Below are 20,075 nucleotides of genomic sequence, written 5' to 3'. Positions count from 1 at the left end.
ATTGTGAAATGTTAGGTGACTTGCATGTGCAGTTCCTTCCCATGGTAATAAGTTTGTTTCCGCAGTAAAGAGACATTTGAGGAAATGTATACAGGAAGTGAATTTATTAGTCAAATATTTCCAGAATCGCTTAAATCTTGCATTGCAAAAAAAATAACTTGAATGAATTTCAGTGAGCTCACCTTGTTTTTGAATTACGAATTGAAAACTGGTCAGAAATGTCATTTTCGTGCTTTTTCATAATCGCAGTGGCTCAGTCCTGTATTTCAAGCAGCTTTAGTTTCTAATCAGTTATTTATCATTGATTCAAAGTAAACAGTTTCTTATATATTCTGTATAACATTTAAAAAGCAGCATAGACGCCCATTCCAACAGTTGCCAGTACAACACACAGTCCTAATGTATACTGAATAACTGGAGAGCTCGAAATGGCTGGTGTTGTGGTGGATCCGTTTTGCGTTCCACTGCCACCTGATCACACAAAAAATTGCAATCTGTTTTATTTTCTATAATAATGATTATGAAGATAAGATAAAATAAATTTTAAAGCTTTTATAACTTGCTTTTTTTTTTGGCAGATTTTGAAGGAAATTAATACTTACCCAAAGTAGCATCTGTGATGCTTAATATTTTTTGAAGGTCATCAAAAACCTGTCGTAGAGAACAATGTGTTTTTTTTTTTTTTTAAATTTCCCCAGTTATCACAAAAACCCAAAGATTACATGAGTGCAAAAAAATTACAACTTTTCTTATTCTTGTGCCCAAATGATAGCTAGTGCTAGAATTCAGTAGTTTAAACATGTATCACAATGACCACATTTTAGATGGAACTAAATTTCACCGATTTTATGAAATCGAAAGGCAGTCTAGCTAGGCACAATAGAAAGGCAGTCTAGGCAAAGATACAATATTTAATGATATCTCTGAATCTGATGAAGTGATTTTGTAATATATGGAAGCGTATTCCTGCCACACCAGAAAAAAGGGGGGGGGGGATCCGTATCGTTGTAAAAATGTGAAAAGTTTGTTATAACACATTTCACGTTATACCAGTAAGCAATTATATTGGATGAGGTTGAACAAAATATCGTGATTTGTTAGTGGCGAGCAAGCAATTATTTGCTGATGCCGAGGCAAATAATTGCTTGCGAGACTAACAAATCAGGATATTTTGTGAAAACCGAGTTAAATAATTGTTTTATCATTCAATTTAAAAAATACTGATTATGAAGTTTGCGTGACCAATTTTTTCGTGTTTTCACTGTTTCTACTGTCAATTTAGGGAAGCAGCCATGTTGACAAAAGTGCGAACTAACTGCACATGAGCAGACCATTATTTGTAGGCAGTTATGTGCAATTCGCTCATTGCAGTCGCTCTGAGAGCAACTCGTTTTGATTAAAATTAGGTTGTAGCTCATTGTCTACCTTGATACAGTAGGAAAGAGACATCTATTGTGTTTTAACGTTTCGCTTAATTGTTATTGATCCAGGAAGTTTGAATATGTGAATATATTTTACCACAGTTCAACCCAAGCATGAAGTAGAGCTTGATTAAATCATGTAAATGAGCCATATTATCCAGTTTATTCCCCAGTTCATTCTCCACACACCTCGTTTAAACCAGTTTAAAGTTATCACGTTATAATGTGAAGCGTTTTACGGTTTAACAATAAAAATGATCACGTTATAACATGAAACCAAATTATCACGTTGTAACGTGAAATTATATTGTTATAACATGAAAAAGATATTGTTATAGCAATAAACTTTTCATGTTATGTGATACTAATTTTTTTTTTAATCTAGTGTGGCAGCAATATGCTTCCATACACATCACATATTATAAGCTACAAGACTTCTCATCTCATCTCATCTCTAGCCGCTTTATCCTTCTACAGGGTCGCAGGCAAGCTGGAGCCTATCCCAGCTGACTACGGGCGAAAGGCGGGGTACACCCTGGACAAGTCGCCAGGTCATCACAGGGCTGACACATAGACACAGACAACCATTCACACCTATGGTCAATTTAGAGTCACCAGTTAACCTAACCTGCATGTCTTTGGACTGTGGGGGAAACCGGAGCACCCGGAGGAAACCCATGCGGACACAGGGAGAACATGCAAACTCCACACAGAAAGGCCCTCGCCGGCCCCGGGGCTCGAACCCAGGACCTTCTTGCTGTGAGGCAACAGTGCTAACCACTACACCACCGTGCCGCCTGCTACAAGACTTTAAAAAAAAAAAATTACAAAGTCCATCTACTTTTTGATGAAAAAGCAGCATTCTACATTTTTTAACTGCTGAAAGTGATGTGTGATCTTAACAAGATTAGTTTTGCACCTCTGCAGTGTTATTTGTCAGGTTGTAAGCAGACACCAAAAACTCATATCTGAGTTACATGTTTATCATTCTGTGAATCTTTAATTGCATTCTCTACCTATGTTTTACACAAATCTTGCAATCATTACTAAAGCTCATGCATAAGTTCCTCATGTTAAACTTTACCTCAATGTTAAATTCGAAGGCCCTGACAGCTTCGTCCAGAACTTTCCTGCGCTCTTCCTCACTCAGCTCAATGCTGTTCATTCTGCTCCTGTACAGCTGCTTAAAGCGATGAGGGCTTGTCACGCCAGGGAATGAGAAGAATTCCACACCCTCCTTGCCGTTAAGTCCCATGGACCTCTGGGTAATTTTTCCTAGGACCTGACCTCCTGACAAGTCACCAAGGTAACGGGTGTAAGCATGAGCTACGAGGAGATTAGGACTGCTCCTGCCAATCTGAATCACAGGAAGATCGACGGGTTAGAAAGACATGGCAATACAAACATGATACAGACTTACAAAGAAGAGATTCTAGCAAGTTAAAGGGCTTGTCTAAGGGAATCCGTAAAGGCTCTATGTGTAGAGACATTACAACAAGGTGTATTCCATTTTGGAAAAGGCAACAAATTCTGCTTTAGAAAGCTAGATCTGTTAACCAACAAAAATGCCTTTGCGGAACCCTCGTTTTTAGAAGTGTACTGTAGTTATGATTTCATGTGGCACTTTCTTCACAACTTCTGGTCTTTTATAACCCAGCATGCCTACTTAGATCAAAAGGTGCAGGCTACTTGTTGGTATCTCAAATACTGAAGGCTACGCACAGCCTTCTCTTATAGAGATCCACAGTTATGGAACAGCCTTCCAGTTAGTGTTCTGGACTCAAACACGGTCTCAGTGTTTAAAGTGCATATTCTGGACTAGGGGTGGGTACCGGTACAGAAAATCCAGGTCAGGTCCAGGTCCGGACCTGGATCTGATTATAGTAGTGCAGCAGTACTATATCATATTTTGGGGAGCGAGACACAAGTACAGGTCTTTGTGAGTCCTACAAATTATGTTCAAATTGTATATTAGAATGATATGATTATTTTCAATGCACAAGCAACTAATATGCAGAAATCTCGCGAGATTTTCCGAGATCTCAGCCTTATTCAAAATGGCGGTGTGTTTTGCTGAGCAAGCGGCGAGTGCCAGTTTCTTTGTTTATTGATGGATTTTGGCTTTCCAAACTCATGGAAATAAGCTGACTATGGGCACACAGGAAGGAAAAAAATATCGGTAAACTAATTTGTGGTTTGTTTGGGTGTCATTTTTATTTCGCGTGTAAATTTACATGAGTACAAGTGTATGCATGTGTCGGATCACTATTCTTGATTGATATAATTTTTCAGGTTCGCACTTTGTCTCAAAACTAACTATACTCGCCTCGCTGTCTGTTGACTCATCCTTTAAGTGTTTCTTGATATGATTCACAGCGAATGTCTTCGAAAGAGAGTAACCACGGATAGCTAAATCTGCTCTGTTTTGTTATTTTCTTAGACTGGTAACATTGTTATGTGACCGCCTGCTGGTAGCCTGGTACTGTGAATTTTCTAATCGGTCCAACCAAGGACGTGTTATCCTAATGGGCTTCATGGGCAGCTGCCCGGGGCCTCGGAGGTAGCGAGATCGGAAAATATGAAACGATATTTTCAGAAGTTTTGATCATATTGATAACATTTTTCATGCATTTTGCCACCCGTAAGGAAGCCCACCTTGTCCCGTCGCATAAATCACCTGTCATTGTCAATATGATCACTGTCCACCATGTCTTCACACGCTACGCCAGCTTGAGTTCAGTAATTTAATTAATGACTTCGCTTTCCAGAAAAGTAGGAAAGTGCCCTTGTAAGTTGACCCATAGCTGTCAAACTGAATGCGCAAAGCTGTGTGCCACTGCTGTTTGGGACATTACGTGTGTGAAAGGATGAAATGTTTCACATAGCCTAACATTTTGAGATTTATTTCTGAGAAGCAAGATATTTTTCTTTCTTTGTTATCGCTCTTTGTTTTCACAAGTTAAAAGTCGCCTGGATTCCAAAATGAAAACGAACGGTTATATCCCAAATGAATGTTCTTGTTCTGAATACTAAAGAAACTGTTGTAGGCCTAGGTTATGTTCTTGACATGTTGTTCATTGACTCACTCATTCAAAGGCTTCTTGAGGCTAAACTTTAGTTAACCAGACTTGTTAACCGTGATGTCTGATGGATTTTTTCACCATGCAATTGCCTATTTCACCATTGCTTTTTCTCGATTAAACAGGTGTTGATGGATATAAAGTTTTATCGTTCAATAGTATTTCTAATTGTGCCACTGTCATTATTTAAGTTTCTGTGTCTAGTTAGACAGGCACGTCTGAGGGGGTGAATTTGCTGAGCGCAGTTGACAACAGGCGGGGGTGGGGCCTCGGGGGGGTGTCTGCCCAGGCCCTCGGCAAGGGTTAACGCAGCCCTGGGTCCAACAACCGGTCCACTGATTTTTTTTTTGGACTGGTCCAGCAAGAAATACCGGTTTTGTACCGGTACCCAGCCCTATTCTGGACCAATTTCGTTTTTTTTTTATATGAAAGTATGTTCCTTTACACACACATCCAGAAGGGTAATTTTGCACAAGACCATCTGTCTACAGCAGAAGAAAATAAAATAACAAAACGCATCTGGAAAAATCCCAAGGGAGTCTGGAGCCAGATTTGTGACGTCACCTGCGGAAGCGCCAGCAGGCTGCGAGAGCTTGCACGGTTTCAGTGCACAGCCTGTGTAGACCAAGCGCTCCCATTTCTCTCTCATTGTCCGGTCTTTTGGGAAACGATGAGTACTAATCCCATCAAGATTGGTGTTGCTACACCCTCCTACGATACATCTGTTAACCATTTTAATAATTAAGTGATAACGTTGAAGAAATTTGCAGAAAACCACCAGGTCGTTTTCTCATAAACAAACCAGCGCTGACGTAGGATTCAGAAGGAGGCGTCCCGCACGTGACGTCACGAAAATCAATGTTTGCCGGGAAATCCAAATGGCAAGTTTTTTCAGAGGCGGACCAATTCGCCTCAAATGGCTTGATTACCTCCGCCAAGGAGGTTATGTTTTCGGTAGCGCTGGTTTGTATGTTTGTTGGTTTGTCTGTTAGCAACATTACGGAAAAAGTTATGAATGGATTGCTCTGAATTTTTTTCCAGAGGTGTGACTGGGCACAAGTAACAATCCATTAAATTTTGGCAGTGATCCGGATCACCGTCTGGATCCCGGAATTTTTTAAAGGATTCTTGGTGGAGGTCTGCGCTCTCCGAGTGCTTTTCTAGTTTCAACTGAATTTTTCTGGTATTGCGCAAGGTAAAAAAATTGCACAAAATACAAAATGTGACAGATATTTGACCAAAGTTTAATATAAAATAGGAGAATTACATTGATCTTGCTCCTGAATTTACCTGTGATATGCACTTTAAGTCTAGGCTGAAAACATATTGGTTCAGTCAAGCCTTTTGTTAATAGCCTTTTATTAGGTAAAGGAACAGACCTGGAGGGTTCTTGGGCATAGAGTGTTTTGATAAAGTGGAATATATGAATGCTGCCCCCCCAAACTCTCACGCATTCATTCAGGTTTGTTGACAGTGTAGTGGCTCGCCACTTTATGTCCCAGGGTGCCCTCGTGTCTGTGTTACCTTCTGACTTTCCCTTTTAGTTATGCTGTCATAGTTAGTCTTGCTGGAGTCCCTGCTTACATTCAATGCACAAGGTACATTGTTCTTAACCATTAGATGACACTGGGCATATCTAACTGTTTCTCCCCCGCTACCCATACCACTTCTGAGATACCAGTGATGCTGACCTTTCCTGCTCTCCGGACCTGCCTGATCCATCCTGATGCCCTAGTTCTCATCACTTTGCTCCTGTGGAGGATGGCTCCATATGGACAGTCAAAAAAATACACTTGGAACATGGCTTTGGAAAATGAATACAAACAGTTTTGCTACAATTGCTTAGGACTACAATTGCCATAACTTTAGGAATGCAGTTGCCATGAACCGTTTTGCACGCAACTCTTCATCAATGAACAGTTGATAACTTCAACAAAAGAGACTTCATGTTAAAACTATAAAGCATTTCCTGGTTACCCAGTTGACCGTGAGTTGGCCTAGTGGTTAGCGTGTCCGCCTCTCATCTCAATTGGGAGATCGCGAGTTCTCCGTGCGGTCGGGTCATACCAAAGACCATCATAAAAATGGTACCTACTGCTGTCTGGCAAAGCATGCTGCAATACAGATGCGAGTGGGGAGTCAAACTCTCGCGGTTACCAGAGGACTAGCCCACCCACTCTAACCCTAGCTATGTAATAGGCGAGAGGCCGAGGGCTACAGAGATCGGCGCCGCCCTATGCGCCACATGGCATAGGAAGGGACTTGGTTACCCAGTTGCACTTTTTGACCATATAGGCAGGGGTGTATCACCCGCGGGGGATGCGTACGTTTCATCCCCCCACTTTTGTTGAAACACAATTTCATCCCCCGCACTTTTGTCAGATTAAAATGACATCATTATGAAAATTATACAGCTACTATAAAATGTGTAACAAGGAAGTAAACTATTGCCATAACGTTAGACAAAAAACAGCCACACAACGGACTCAAAACAGTTTTTCTCACCCGACCAATCAGCAGTTGCGTGAATATAATAGCCAGTTTGCGTAGCGTGCCGAAAGCGCTCAATAATACAGTATCTGTCTGCAGAGCTGCAGAGCCAACACCAGTTTTACCGCTCCTGATTCACCGTTCCAGGTTTGATGTCGCATGCGGTGCTTACTGTGCCTGGCTCTGCGGCTCTGCAGACAGACCCTTCTCAAAGCGCTTGCGATGCCGTCGTTCAAACAGTTGTCCCAGGTGCCATGCCCTAAAAGATTGTGTTAATTTCCATAGGACTATTAATGCTGTCCTCTTTTGTTGTGCAATATTGACAAGGATGCAGAAAAGGAAAAGGCAGGGGACGATTGACTCCTTTTTCAAGAAGACCCAAGTAAGTTGACTATATTACCCCTGCACCCACAGGCTTGCAAACGTGCCACTACTTTGAGTAACCTACTGCTCAATCACTCAACCACTGCACTCCTTTCAAGATCGAGGATCCGTGGTGCACCAGTTTTATTTAAGGCAGTATTGATTGAAATGCTTAATGTTAGTAGCATACTAGCCGGCTAGAGAGAGAGAGGCAATATTAGCTATGCTAATGTGACTCGTGTCGACTCGTGTGATTATCAAACGTTGAATGATCTATGCACTGTGTATGACTTCTTGGGCTATGTGAAGTTTTTGGTTTTGTTTATATCAGTGTATACCAGTGTAGGCAGCAATACTGACATCTCTGTTATAGAACAGTATCCTGTTACCTAGAATTATCACTCAATACTTTTTGCCTTCACTTACTGAATAATTACATAGCCCTGGCAGTAACAACACCAAAACCCAACATGATAGATCTCTGCATGAAATGCAGAGCTTGGCTGGAGTCAATTGGATTTATACGCTTTCTGCTGTCCTCCCTTTCATTTGCATCCATGGACCATGGATATGAAAAAGTTCCATATCGGTCATTGACAGTACATCACAGTGTACACGCCAGGTGTGTATATAGCCATAAACCGATTTCTAATGATATGGTTTCCCCATTCCAAAACACCCCCACTTTTGGAAAGCTTGATACGCCCCTGCATATAGGACACACTTATAGAAATGTGTTATTTATAATCACACTATCTGTTATCACTCAAATGAGGCTGGGTTAGGATTTTGAGTCTGGTTCCTCTCAAGATTTCTTCCTCATGTCATCTCAGGGAGTTTTTCCTTGCTACCATTGCCTCAGCCTTGCGCTTTAGAGGTGAATTTATAAATTCACATGTTTAAAAATTTATATCCTGAATTTATATATACTCAACAAAAATAAAAACTTTACACTCGTTTCAAAGTCAATAATTTGAACATTTTGGAAAATAGGTTTGAAATAACGATTGTATTCAATTATCTTGTCATTAAAGATGCTATAGCATACAGATCATGTTTGTCATGGAATCGGTTCCACCGGAAATGCGACGACAATGTCCATGATCAAAAACTGTGAGTCACAACTTAATGAAATCATGTCAATATCGGGTGTGTCCTCCATGGGCGTTCACAACTGCGATACAACGTCTCCTCATGGATTGGATGATGCGTCTGAACACAGCTTGGGGAATGTGCCGTCATATTTGTACCAACATGGCACCAAGCTCCTGCAAGTTCTGTGGAGGGTTCCTTACGGTCGGCTGTGGTGCCAGTTTGATGGAGACGTGTCTGGAGATTATGGATGGTCTGTCGACTGCATCCCATAACCCTCGCAACGTCAGTGACGGATGTTCCCGTATTCAGCATGCCAATGGCACGTTCACGCTGAATGTTTGACAGTCGTGGCATTGCAAATTAACGAATAATTAACCATAAAACCTTGTTTTTCTGAGATGACACTCTACTCTGCTACCGTGAGATCAATTGCACGTGTATCAATAGGTCACGTCACTTGTGTCACGTGGAAACGTGATTTTAGCGTGCAGTGCTCTCGCACGTGCTACGTAGGCCCGACCAGCAGAATGAATGTGTGACGTAATGCCCTTGACAATGCATTTAACCATAATCACAACAAGAACTCTTTCAAGAAAAGTTTCTAAACACTATTTGAAAAATAATGAGTGTCAAGTTTTTATTTTTGCTGAGTATATTTCTGTAAAGCTACTTTGTGATGATGTCTATTGTTAAAAGTGCTATACAAATACAATTGAATTGAATTTCACATCTATATTCTGGTGAATCAGGAGCTAAGTTTGACAAAATCACCTTTCCTATAGTGTGGTGATGTGCTGGAGCTGCGTAAACATTTTGATTAAACTTTTAATGTACATTGAAAAAATGATCTACCCCAAATTTTGATCACTGGAGTTGTGCTACAATGATTGTGCTTCCCCCCTGACTTTATGTGTGTGTGTGTTCCTACAATTTATTTACTTGTTCTTTTTCCTATTTTCCCTTTTTCCTATTTTCCTAAAAAAAATAAATACAATTTTCAGGAAACAGAGATTGTGAAAATTGCTTTCTTATTTCGCAACAGCCTCCAAATCAGATGACATTGTGCAAACGACAGTCAGACAAAAACGATTAAAATGTATTCATTAATGTGACCCTCCTTAATGTGGCATAAAAAGCTGTACCTCTCGGAGCCTCTCTGTGTATCTGTGTGTTGCAGCAGGTACTGTGACTCTCTTTCTCCACTGTGGCCCAAAGAAATATTCAAGATCTCTCTCAAGGGGCTCCAATCTGGCTAACTCCTGAGGAAAGTAGATGGGCTCCACAGCTGGATGGGCCGAGTTCCTGTCCAGTTCCTCTTCCAGCGCTTGGTAGATCTTGTACAGGGAGCACAGAAGAATCTGTAAGCCAAAGAAAGGGGGGGAAAAAAGGAAATCTTTGAGAAATGGGCATGTGAATTTAGAGAACTGCTTTTACTACTGAGAAAGGAACAGAAAGCTGATGCTAGTTGAGGTCAGTTTCTGTAGGGCTGAGTTTTCCTGAAAACAGTGCTGACTACTCTATATTTCTTCTACAAATTGAACATTTTTATGAAATGTTCTCTATGACTGTCCAATAATTTAAATATTTACTCAACCAATTAATTGGGAAAGGTGTAGTTCTTGCTGAGTATTCTCACCTTGTACTGCGGTAGAGTGATCTGTCCTTTCTGGTAGTTGAGCATTAGCTGGGTGTTCTCAGCACGTACATGGCTGTCTTTGGTCACCTCTTTTATCTGCTCTGACAGATCGCTGTGGACGAACAGCAAATACAGTCTTCACTGTGTTTGTGATGTTCACACCACATGACTACTTAAAATAAAATAAATTTACAACTATCCAGAGACATATTGATGGTCATTCCAATAGCTGATCAAATAGAGACAGTGAGAGTTTCTTGAGAATAGAGTGCACAAACAAATGGCACCGTTTTCAATTGGCACTCACTGATAGATAAGAGGACCAAATGTCCGGTCAAGTCTCTTAGATCGTGCGTCACTTTATTTGCATGGTTTTCTTCTAAAACATCCTTTTTTCTCAAGAATCCACCTGTTCCAACTAGTATTAATGAAGCATACTGTAGAGAAATGTATTAATAAGTGTGCTATCTGCTTACCTGCCAACACTCTTTGCTCCTTTCATTTTTGCAGTATCCATTTCAGAAACTGACAATCTTTAATAATTTGATGCAACAATGCAGGTCCCTTCTGCGAGAAGACCGATAGCTGCTTACAAATAATTGTGAAACCACAACTACCAGCCTGAGATTATCCTTGGTCTGATTTCTTCATCATCTCTGTTTTCTTTTTTAATATATACTTCCCTCCCTCCCCCTTGTTTGTTAAATAGGAACTGAGAGTGCTGACTCATATCTCACATGGTGTAGACATGAATAAGCATAATGACCCTGGGTTAATAAATGCTACAAGACAAAATCACAAAAAGACAATAGACAAAGCCTTAATGTAATAATCATATAAACATTTTTTTTCTACACTGTCAGCACCACCATAAATCACCGTTGATCAGATCCTGAGGATTGAAGTTGGATCTGTTTGATGTTGTGAAAATAAATCAGTGTCTTAACGTGACTCAGCAAAGAAGAACATAAAACCGTGACACTGAAGAAAAAGCGTACTTGCTGATGGGACACATTTCTGTAACGTCAAGTGGTGGACTCAATTCACTCAAGTGAAATAAAATTCATTGGTTCACAATGTGGTTTGAATGAATTTATATTAAGATTTACTGAACTATAGTCACAGGGGAGCTGTAAAAAAAATAGAATTGTGAATGAATAATATTTTAGGCTTTGAGCAGCAGAACTTTTTGGCTTCCTGATGAATGCACTGGGCCCCCAACACAATGAGCCTTTGTTTTTGTTGTTTTTATTCTACTGGAGAATTTTTGTTCCTAGCACTCCCTTCAATCCTCTCTCCACATATGGCCCTTGGAATCAGCTGACAATCACATTCACCAATGGTACCCAGCTATTTTTGCGTTTTGAATTATCGTGTCGCAGTGGATAGTGTGGCTGTCTCACAGCTTCAGGGTCTGTGGTTTGAACCTCAGTTTAGGCAACAAAGTTTCTGTGCATAATCTCTAGTTCCTTCCCACGTCCCAAAAATATACCAGTAGGTAGAATGTCTAGGTGTCAGTGTGTGCGCGCGCGCATGGTGACCTAGGTGTATTCATGTCTCACATACAGTGTTCCTGGGACAGGCTTTGAATAATTTGAATTAATAAATGACTGAATCACATTTAGATTTTTTATTTTATTTTATTTAAATTCTAGGGTAGCTGTCTGTCAAGGTTTCTAGTCATCCTGGTCATGTTGAATGTCTCATAATACTAAGCTTTGGAACATGATCCATCCATCCATCCGTTATCTGTAGCCGCTTATCCTGTCCTACAGGGTCGCAGGCAAGCTGGAGCCTATCCCAGCTGACTACGGGCGAAAGGCGGGGTACACCCTGGACAAGTCGCCAGGTCATCACAGGGCTGACACATAGACACAGACAACCATTCACACTCACATTCACACCTATGGTCAATTTAGAGCCACCAATTAGCCTAACCTAAATGTCTTTGGACTGTGGGGGAAACTGGAACACCCGGAGGAAACCCACGCGGACACGGGGAGAGCATGCAAACTCCACACAGAAAGGCCCTCGTCGGCTGCTGGGCTTGAATCCAGACCTTCTTGCTGTGAGGCGACGGTGCTAACCACTACAACCACTACACGTGCCGCCCTTTGGAAAATGATATGCAGTCAAAAATATGTTTTGTCATCTCTCTCTCTCTCTCTCTGTATATTTAACAGTTGTTCCACGAAATTGAGTCGTACATGAGCTGATAGACGATGAGGCACGTAGCACCTAGTTGGCTATAAACCATGTAATGAGATCGAATGGAATAACTGTTTTATTCTATCCACATTCACTGGATTTTGAGAAACAGAGCAGTTTTATTTTTATTTTTTGCAAATTCGATAAATAAAAACTTCATACAAAACGTCCGACAAAATAATTTCTGCTTAGAATGTGAACAAACTGGCGAAATGACAGTAGCAATTTGTGAAAAATGCTATAATAATAATAATAATTCTTGAAAAATAAAAAATATGTTTTTACCATCAAACACTTTTATTCCATATTTTGTTGCTTTTTTTGTATTTTTGGGGCTTTGTTTTCGAGTAGAGTTTTTATTTCGTCTTCAGTTGGTTCAGCAACACGCTCCGCCATTTTGTTTTTCTCTATTCATGGTATATGAGCTGATAGCCTAGTAGTAGAGTAGCCAATCAGAGTGCGCGATTGCTCATATCCAGTAAATGTGGATATAGGAGAACAAATTCCCTGGGTCAGAAATCAAGTGCTTATGTACAACTGATGGACACTTGACATCAGGGTACATATTCTGGTCTGAGAAAACAATTAGTTTGAAAGAGGAGGAAAAGGGGCAATATACTGTATGTCAAACAGCTTCCAAGACTTTCTATTATAAACTATTCCACACTACGCTACTTGATTTTTGAGCTTTGCCTAACACTTCAGCTTTTCTTATAATTTAAACCATAAGAGGTTCTTAAATTGAGGTTCTGGGACTCCCAGGGGTCTGTGAAGCATAGCTTTATTTGTCTATTTGACTGGAATTAAAGGAGGATTTAGCCAAACCTCAATAACTCAAAAACAAATCAGTTTATAAATAAGGTCATGGATCTACTGGTTGAACCTAATGTGTTTTGTCAATGGGAATAAATCAGTGAAAAAGTGAAATGGTTTTTGGTCTCTTATAAATAGACAAAACATTATTCATCTCATCTCATTATCTCTAGCCGCTTTATCCTGTTCTACAGGGTCACAGGCAAGCTGGAGCCTATCCCAGCTGACTACGGGTGAAAGGCGGGGTACACCCTGGACAAGTCGCCAGGTCATCACAGGGCTGACACATAGACACAGACAACCATTCACACCTACGGTCAATTTAGAGTCACCAGTTAACCTAACCTGCATGTCTTTGGACTGTGGGGGAAACCGGAGCACCCGGAGGAAACCCACGGGGATAACATGCAAACTCCACACAAAAAGGCCCTCACAAGCCACGGGGCTCGAATCCGGACCTTCTTGCTGTGAGGCGACAGTGCTAACCACTACACCACCGTGCCGCCCCACAAAACATTATTGTAAACATTAAATAAATCTGTGCTGGGGGATTCTATGGAATTTATTTTACAGTTAAAGTGCTGATGACACATTTTTGACATCTTTGGCGATGTTTTATAACATAAAAAGTAATTCCCGATGATCCATATATTAATTCACAAAGGCGCCTATTTTACAAGTTATGATAAAAAAACGCGGCTATTTGGGCAAATTTGACGGGGCTGCAGCACCCAGGAGACGGAGGAGGAGGAGGAGCTATATGACGTCAGCGAAAGAACCTTCCTCCTAACTTACCAGTTTGTTGTTGATGCGGCAGGTGTTCAGTTTATCATTATTAGTATTTTTATTATACATTATTATACATTTTATATATATATATATATATATATATATATATATATATATATAAAAATCTCCTTCTCACCCCTGGCGGGGGGGTGGGGGGGTGGGGGTGTGTGGGGGTGTGTGTGTGTGCTATCCATGTCATCCTCAAGCTCGGGTCCTCTACCAGAGGCCTGAGAGTTTGAGGGTTCTGCGCAGCATCTTCGATGTTCCTAGGACTGCGCTCTTCTGGACTGAGGCTTCAGATGTTGTTCCTGGGATTTGCTGGAGCCACTCTCCCAGTTTGGGGGTTACTGCCCCAAGTGCCCCCACTACCACGGGGACCACGCAACCCTTGACCTTCCACATCCGTTCCAGCTGCTCTTTCAACCCTTGATACTTCTCAAGTTTCTCATGTTCCTTCTTCCTGATGTTGGCGTCAGCTGGGATCGCCACATCTATCACCACCACCCTCTTCTGCTCTTTGTCCACCACCACTATGTCCGGTTGGTTAGCCAGGATCTGTTTGTCAGTCTGGAAGCTGAAGTCCCACAGAATCTTGGCCCTATTGTTCTCAGCCACCTTCTGTGGTATGGCCCATTGGGACTTGGGTATTTCTATTCCATACTGGTTGCAGATGTTCCTGTATACTATCCCAGCCACTTGGTTGTGCCTCTCCATGTACGCTGATCCAGCTAGCATCTTACACCCTGCTACTATGTGCTGGACTGTTTCAGGGGCTTTTTTGCACAGTCTGCATCTTGGGTCTGATCTACTCTGGTAGATCTTGGCATCTATGGCTCTTGTGCTTATGGCCTGTTCTTGTGCTGCCATGATTAGTGCCTCTGTGCTGTCTGTCAGTCCTGCATTATCCAGCCACTGGTAGGATTTCTTGATATCAGCCACTTCCTCTATCTGACGGTGGTACATGCCATGTAGGGGTTTGTCTCTCCAGGTTGTCTGTTCCTCCTCCTCCTCTGCACTCTCATCAGGGTTCTGCTGCCTGAGACATTCACTTAGAAGTTCATCCTTTGGGGCCATCTTTCTGATGTATTCTCGGATTTTCGATGTTTCATCCTGGACCGTGGTCTTGACGCTCACTAGCCCTCGGCCTCCCTCTTTCCGCTTAGTGTATAGTCTCAGGGTGCTGGACTTGGGGTGGAACCCTCCATGCATGGTGAGGAGCTTTCTAGTCTTGATATCTGTGGCTTCTATCTCCTCCTTTGGCCAGTTTATGATACCAGCGGGGTATCTGATGACTGGTAGTGCGTACATGTTGATGGCTCGGACCTTGTTTTTACCATTCAGCTGACTTTTCAGGACCTGCCTTACTCTCTGGAGGTATTTGGCTGTGGTTGACTTCCTTGTGGCCTCTTCATGGTTTCCATTAGCCTGTGGGATGCCAAGGTACTTGTAGCTGTCTTGGATATCACCTATGTTGCCCTCTGGTAGGTCAATCCCTTCAGTCCGGATCATCTTGCCTCTCTTTGAGACCATCCGGCCACACTTGTCCAATCCGAATGACATCCCTATGTCATCGCTGTAGATCCGGGTGGTGTGGATCAGCGAGTCTATTTCTCGCTCATTCCTGGCATACAGCTTGATGTCATCCATGTAGAGCAGGTGGCTGATTGTTGCCCCACTACGGAATCGGTACCCGTAGCCGCTCTTCGTGATGATCTGACTGAGGGGGTTCAGGCCTATGCAGAACAGCAGTGGTGATAGCGCATCTCCTTGGTATATGCCGCACTTGATGTTGACTTGGGCAATGGGTTTTGAGTTGGCCTCTAGGGTTGTCTTCCACATTTCCATTGAGTTCTGGATGAAGGTCCTTAGGTTCCTGTTGATCTTATACAGTTCCAGACATTCCAGTATCCATGTGTGTGGCATTGAGTCGTAGGCTTTCTTGTAGTCAATCCAGGCAGTGCACAGGTTGGTCTGTCTCTTCTTACAGTCTCGGGCGACTGTTCTATCGGCCAGTAGCTGGTGCTTGGCTCCTCTGGTGTTACTGCCAATTCCTTTCTGTGCCTCGCTCATGTATTGAGCCACATGCTTACTCATTTTTGCCGCAATGATGCCTGACAGGGCCTTCCATGTTGTGCAGAGACAGGTAATTGGCCGGTAGTTGGATGGGATGGGTCCCTTCTGGGGGTCCTTCATGATTAGGACTGTCCTGCCTTGGGTTAGCCATTCTGGGTGGGTTCCATCCCTCAGCAGCTGGTTCATCTGTGCTGCTAGGCGTTCATGGAGTGCAGTTAGCTTCTTCAGCCAGTACGTATGGATCATATCGGGGCCTGGTGCTGTCCAGCTCTTCATCTTTGACACTCTTTCTTGGACGTCTGCCATTGAGATGGTTACTGGTTTTTGTTCTGGGAGGTTGCTGTGGTCAGCTCTTAGGTCCACTAACCATTGGGCATCGGTGTTGTGTGATGCCTTTCTTTCCCATATGTCTTTCCAGTATTTTTCCACCTCAGCTCTTGGTGGGTCTGACCGGTTGTTGTTCCCCTGCCATTGAGAGTACACCTTGGCTGGTTCAGTGGAGAACAGCTTGTTTATTCTCCTGGCCTCTCCTTCCTTGGTGTATCTCCTCAACCGGGTGGCCAGAGCTGTTAGTCGCTGTTTGGCAGTTTCGAGTGCCTCTGGTATGGAGAGTGAGTTGTACTTCCTGGGTGCCCCTTTATTCACCATGTTCCCTTTCTGTAGTTCAGCTAGCTGGCTAACTTCTCTCCTTGCTGCCTTTATCTTGGCCTCTAATCGTCTCTTCCATGGTGGATACTGTTTATGTCCCGAGCCCACCTTGAGCCCACCAAGCATCTCCATGATTACTGTTGCTGTACTGTGTATCAGCTTGTTGGTCTCAGTGATGGTTCTTGTGGAGATTGTCTTCAGAGCAGCATTCACATCTACTGAAGGTACTTGGCAACTCAGCTTCGGTATTTGTCGGGGGCTCCAGGTTTCCAGTTGGGTCACGATCTTCCTTCTCAGGTCAGCAGCTCTTGTGTTGAGGCTGTTAGCTGTTTGGGCTTGGTACCCAATCTCTGGTTGTGGGGATGATGACATCTCCCCGCTGACCTGTCTTCCTGGCTCCCCCTTGCCGTAGCATCGTTGTTGTATTTCATTAATCTCTAGTTGTGATAGCAGATTTCGATTATGGATGTTGGAACACTGGGCTAATAGCCGTTTCTTTGTTAGCCTTGATTGTGGGTTTCGAAGTATCCAATGGTCCCACATTCTCTGCATGTATCCCCTCTCTCTGGGATTGCTTGTATAGTAAATCCGTATTTTCTGTCCTCGTCCATCGATGTCTTGTTCCAGTAGCCCATTTCTCATCAGTTTGCCCTGGTTCCCTAGCAACTGACGCAGACCTTGTTGACCCGGGCGACGTCTGAGCCGGTATGACTTTATCAGTTATGTTTTCACTCATTCCTGAGGTAGGCTGATATATCATGAGGGGTTTTGCCTAAGGACCCTTACTGGATGATGTTTTGCCCCGACCGGGATTCGAACCCCGATCTCCTGCGTCGTAGTCAGTGAGCATTACCACTGTACTATCCAGCTGATATCTATATATTATGCCTTCGCATTGTGTTGCCGGCTTTTGCTCCAAAACCCACAAGGATGGGGTAAGTTTATTCAAGTTTCCCAGAGATCCCGAGCTGCATGCGAAGTGGGTGAAGCAAGTCAGGCGCACTCGTGACAAGTGGGAGCCCTCACCAACATCCGTCCTGTGCTCTGAACACTTCGATTTGGATTGTTTTGACACCCTTCCCAGCTTAAAGGAATCTCTTGGGTGTTCAGTTCAGCACAAACGTGTGTTGCTGCCATCAGCAGTGTCTACAGTATTCCGGAGGGGGTCTACTAGTAGCTATGCCGGATCCAGCAGTCGCCTGGGACAAGGCGACTCCTCCAAAGACAGTCCTCCTGTCAGAACATGTGTTGAGAAACGATATAAGATAAAGGTACGTAGAGCTATAGAGTGCTCTGACATGATGCTAAAAATAGTAACCATGCGGTCTGTGCAGCCATCTTGGAAGTGACTCGCTCCAGAGCGCTCATAGAGTACACATCATAGAGTACACATTCATGATAATCATAAATGTAATCATAAAGTCGGCGTGATATCAGTCATGTATTTGCTTGTGAAAGCTTGCGGCTTTCATGTAACTGCCGCCTAGCAACGAGAGGCAAAGGGTAAAGAGGGTAGGCTATCATAGATTCTATTCGGAAGAGATCAACACATGATTGCTTAAAAATGAGGTATTTTAACAATTTGCATCTGTTTTGTGATTATCGTGACACTTGTGTGTTATATAGAACTGTATGTCTTATCAGCACATCGAGGATCTTCCACCGGAGGCTTTAGCAAGTACTCGTAGCAACACTACACTTTACCCTTTGCCATGCGTTGTTAGGGAACGGTAGCAAATACCCCGATGACCGACTTCAAGAATATGTAGAAAAAATTTAGAAATTATACTTTCCAAAAGTCATTTGAGCTTAGTGTATTGCATTTCCATTTATATTGTAGGTTCTTGCTGATGTTTTTGCGGAGTATGATGCAGCTGCTGAATCAGAAGCTGCAGAGTTTGTATGTACTAGTTGTGAACATTCACATTATTATCAATCTCGTTTATTTAAAATCAGATAAAATCATGCCATCATGATCACTGCTTAAAGTACCAGTATTTGGTTGTTGAAGAGCTAGCACTAGAGAGTTCACCGGCGTTTTCATGCGCCATTTCCATTGAGTAGAACAGCCAGTGAACCGCAGCGTGTTCTTCCGCTGACGTCACAGCATGGCCGCGAGCCACGGACCCAGTTTTCTTGCGCTGTGCAATTAAAAGTTGGATATTCGTGTAACAACAGCTTCTTTTCACGTAATTATAACAGAAATCTAACATGTTTGCCATTTTGTATAGTTTTTTTAAGAAATTGCATAGAGTCATATTCGTGTCATCAGCACTTTAAAGGAGTCTCATCTCATCTCCTCTAGCCGCTTTATCCTTCTAAATGGTACAGGGCCCAATCTCTAAATGGTACAGGGCCCAATTACCTCTCTGATATGTTGCAGCGGCCTAACCCAATCAGATCTACCAGATCGCAACAGAAAAATTTACTATTAAAACCAGTTGTTAAAACAAAGTGTGGTGAAGCAGCTTTTAGCTACTATGCAGTACATCTATGGAACCAACTGCCAGAGGACATTAAAAATGCTCCTGCTGTTGGCAGCTTCAAATCTAGGTTAAAGACCAAGCTGTTCTCAGATGCTTTCTGTTAAATAATTAATATTTTTTTTTACATTTTTTATAATCTTTACTTTCTCTGTATGTTTTAAATTTACTTTAATTTTATTCTATTTTATTCCGCTGGTTTCTTTTTCTTTTTCTCCTTTTTTCTTTTTGGCATTTTATTATTTTATTTCTACTATTGTTTAATTCTTATTATTTTCTTTTAATTCTTTTAATTAATTGTTTTAGATTAAAAATAAAATTATTTTATGTAATTTTATTTCTCTATTGTTTACTGTTTTTGCGTCTGTAAAGCACATTGAACTGCCATTGTGTATGAAATGTGCTATATAAATAAACTTGCCTTGCCGGGTCGCAGGAGCCTATCCCAGCTGACTATGGGCGAAAGGCGGGGTACACCCTGGACAAGTCGCCAGGTCATCACAGGGCTGACACATAGACACAGACAACCATTCACACCTATGGTCAATTTAGAGTCACCAGTTAACCTAACCTGCATGTCTTTGGGGGAAACCGGAGCACCCAGAGGAAACCCACGCGGACAACATGCAAACTCCACACAGAAAGGCCCTCGCCGGCCCCAGGGCTCGGCCCCAGGGCTCGAACCCAGGACCTTCTTGCTGTGAGACGACAGCACTAACCACTACACCACCGTGCTACACCACTACACCACCGACTCCTTTAAAGGAGTCCTTTTCTCCAAATAGTTTGAAGACCCCTGGTTGAAAATATCCATAATTGACCAGATGATGGCGCTCGGATTGCACTTCTTATTTCTTTTTTGACCTTAGTGTGTCTTTGCATATCCATGACCTCTCTATAAATCACCCAACACGCTGTGCTCATATTCTAATTGAAACAGGTTAATTTATGGAGGTACAGCTGGGTTCACTACATC

General features: G+C 42.4%; 1 protein-coding gene across 1 annotated transcript; it reads right to left on the bottom strand.

The window, feature by feature from the left end:
• Positions 1-82: 82 nt before the first annotated feature.
• Positions 83-10,738, bottom strand: hmox1a (heme oxygenase 1a). The gene is made up of 6 exons (XM_060902604.1): positions 10,562-10,738; positions 10,086-10,197; positions 9,592-9,807; positions 2,506-2,778; positions 603-651; positions 83-471 (listed from the first exon to the last, which is right to left on the bottom strand). Exons 1-6 carry the CDS (start codon positions 10,600-10,602, stop codon positions 344-346), a joined length of 819 nt encoding a protein of 272 aa, XP_060758587.1. The 5' UTR covers positions 10,603-10,738; the 3' UTR covers positions 83-343.
• Positions 10,739-20,075: the final 9,337 nt, after the last annotated feature.

This window comes from Neoarius graeffei, chromosome 20, assembly GCF_027579695.1.
Source record: "Neoarius graeffei isolate fNeoGra1 chromosome 20, fNeoGra1.pri, whole genome shotgun sequence".
Taxonomy (NCBI): domain Eukaryota; kingdom Metazoa; phylum Chordata; class Actinopteri; order Siluriformes; family Ariidae; genus Neoarius; species Neoarius graeffei.
Note: the sequence above shows the minus strand (reverse complement) of the source record. Positions and strands in the feature narration are given on the sequence as shown.

Excerpts from the sequence above, each read along its gene's own strand:
- hmox1a (XM_060902604.1), bottom strand. The coding sequence starts at position 10,602 with ATGGATACTGCAAAAATGAAAGGAGCAAAGAGTGTTGGCAG. Across the intron at positions 10,198-10,561 it reads GGAGCAAAGAGTGTTGGCAG|CGATCTGTCAGAGCAGATAA; the intron begins GTAAGCAGATAG and ends GTTCGTCCACAG. Across the intron at positions 9,808-10,085 it reads TCACTCTACCGCAGTACAAG|ATTCTTCTGTGCTCCCTGTA; the intron begins GTGAGAATACTC and ends TTTGGCTTACAG.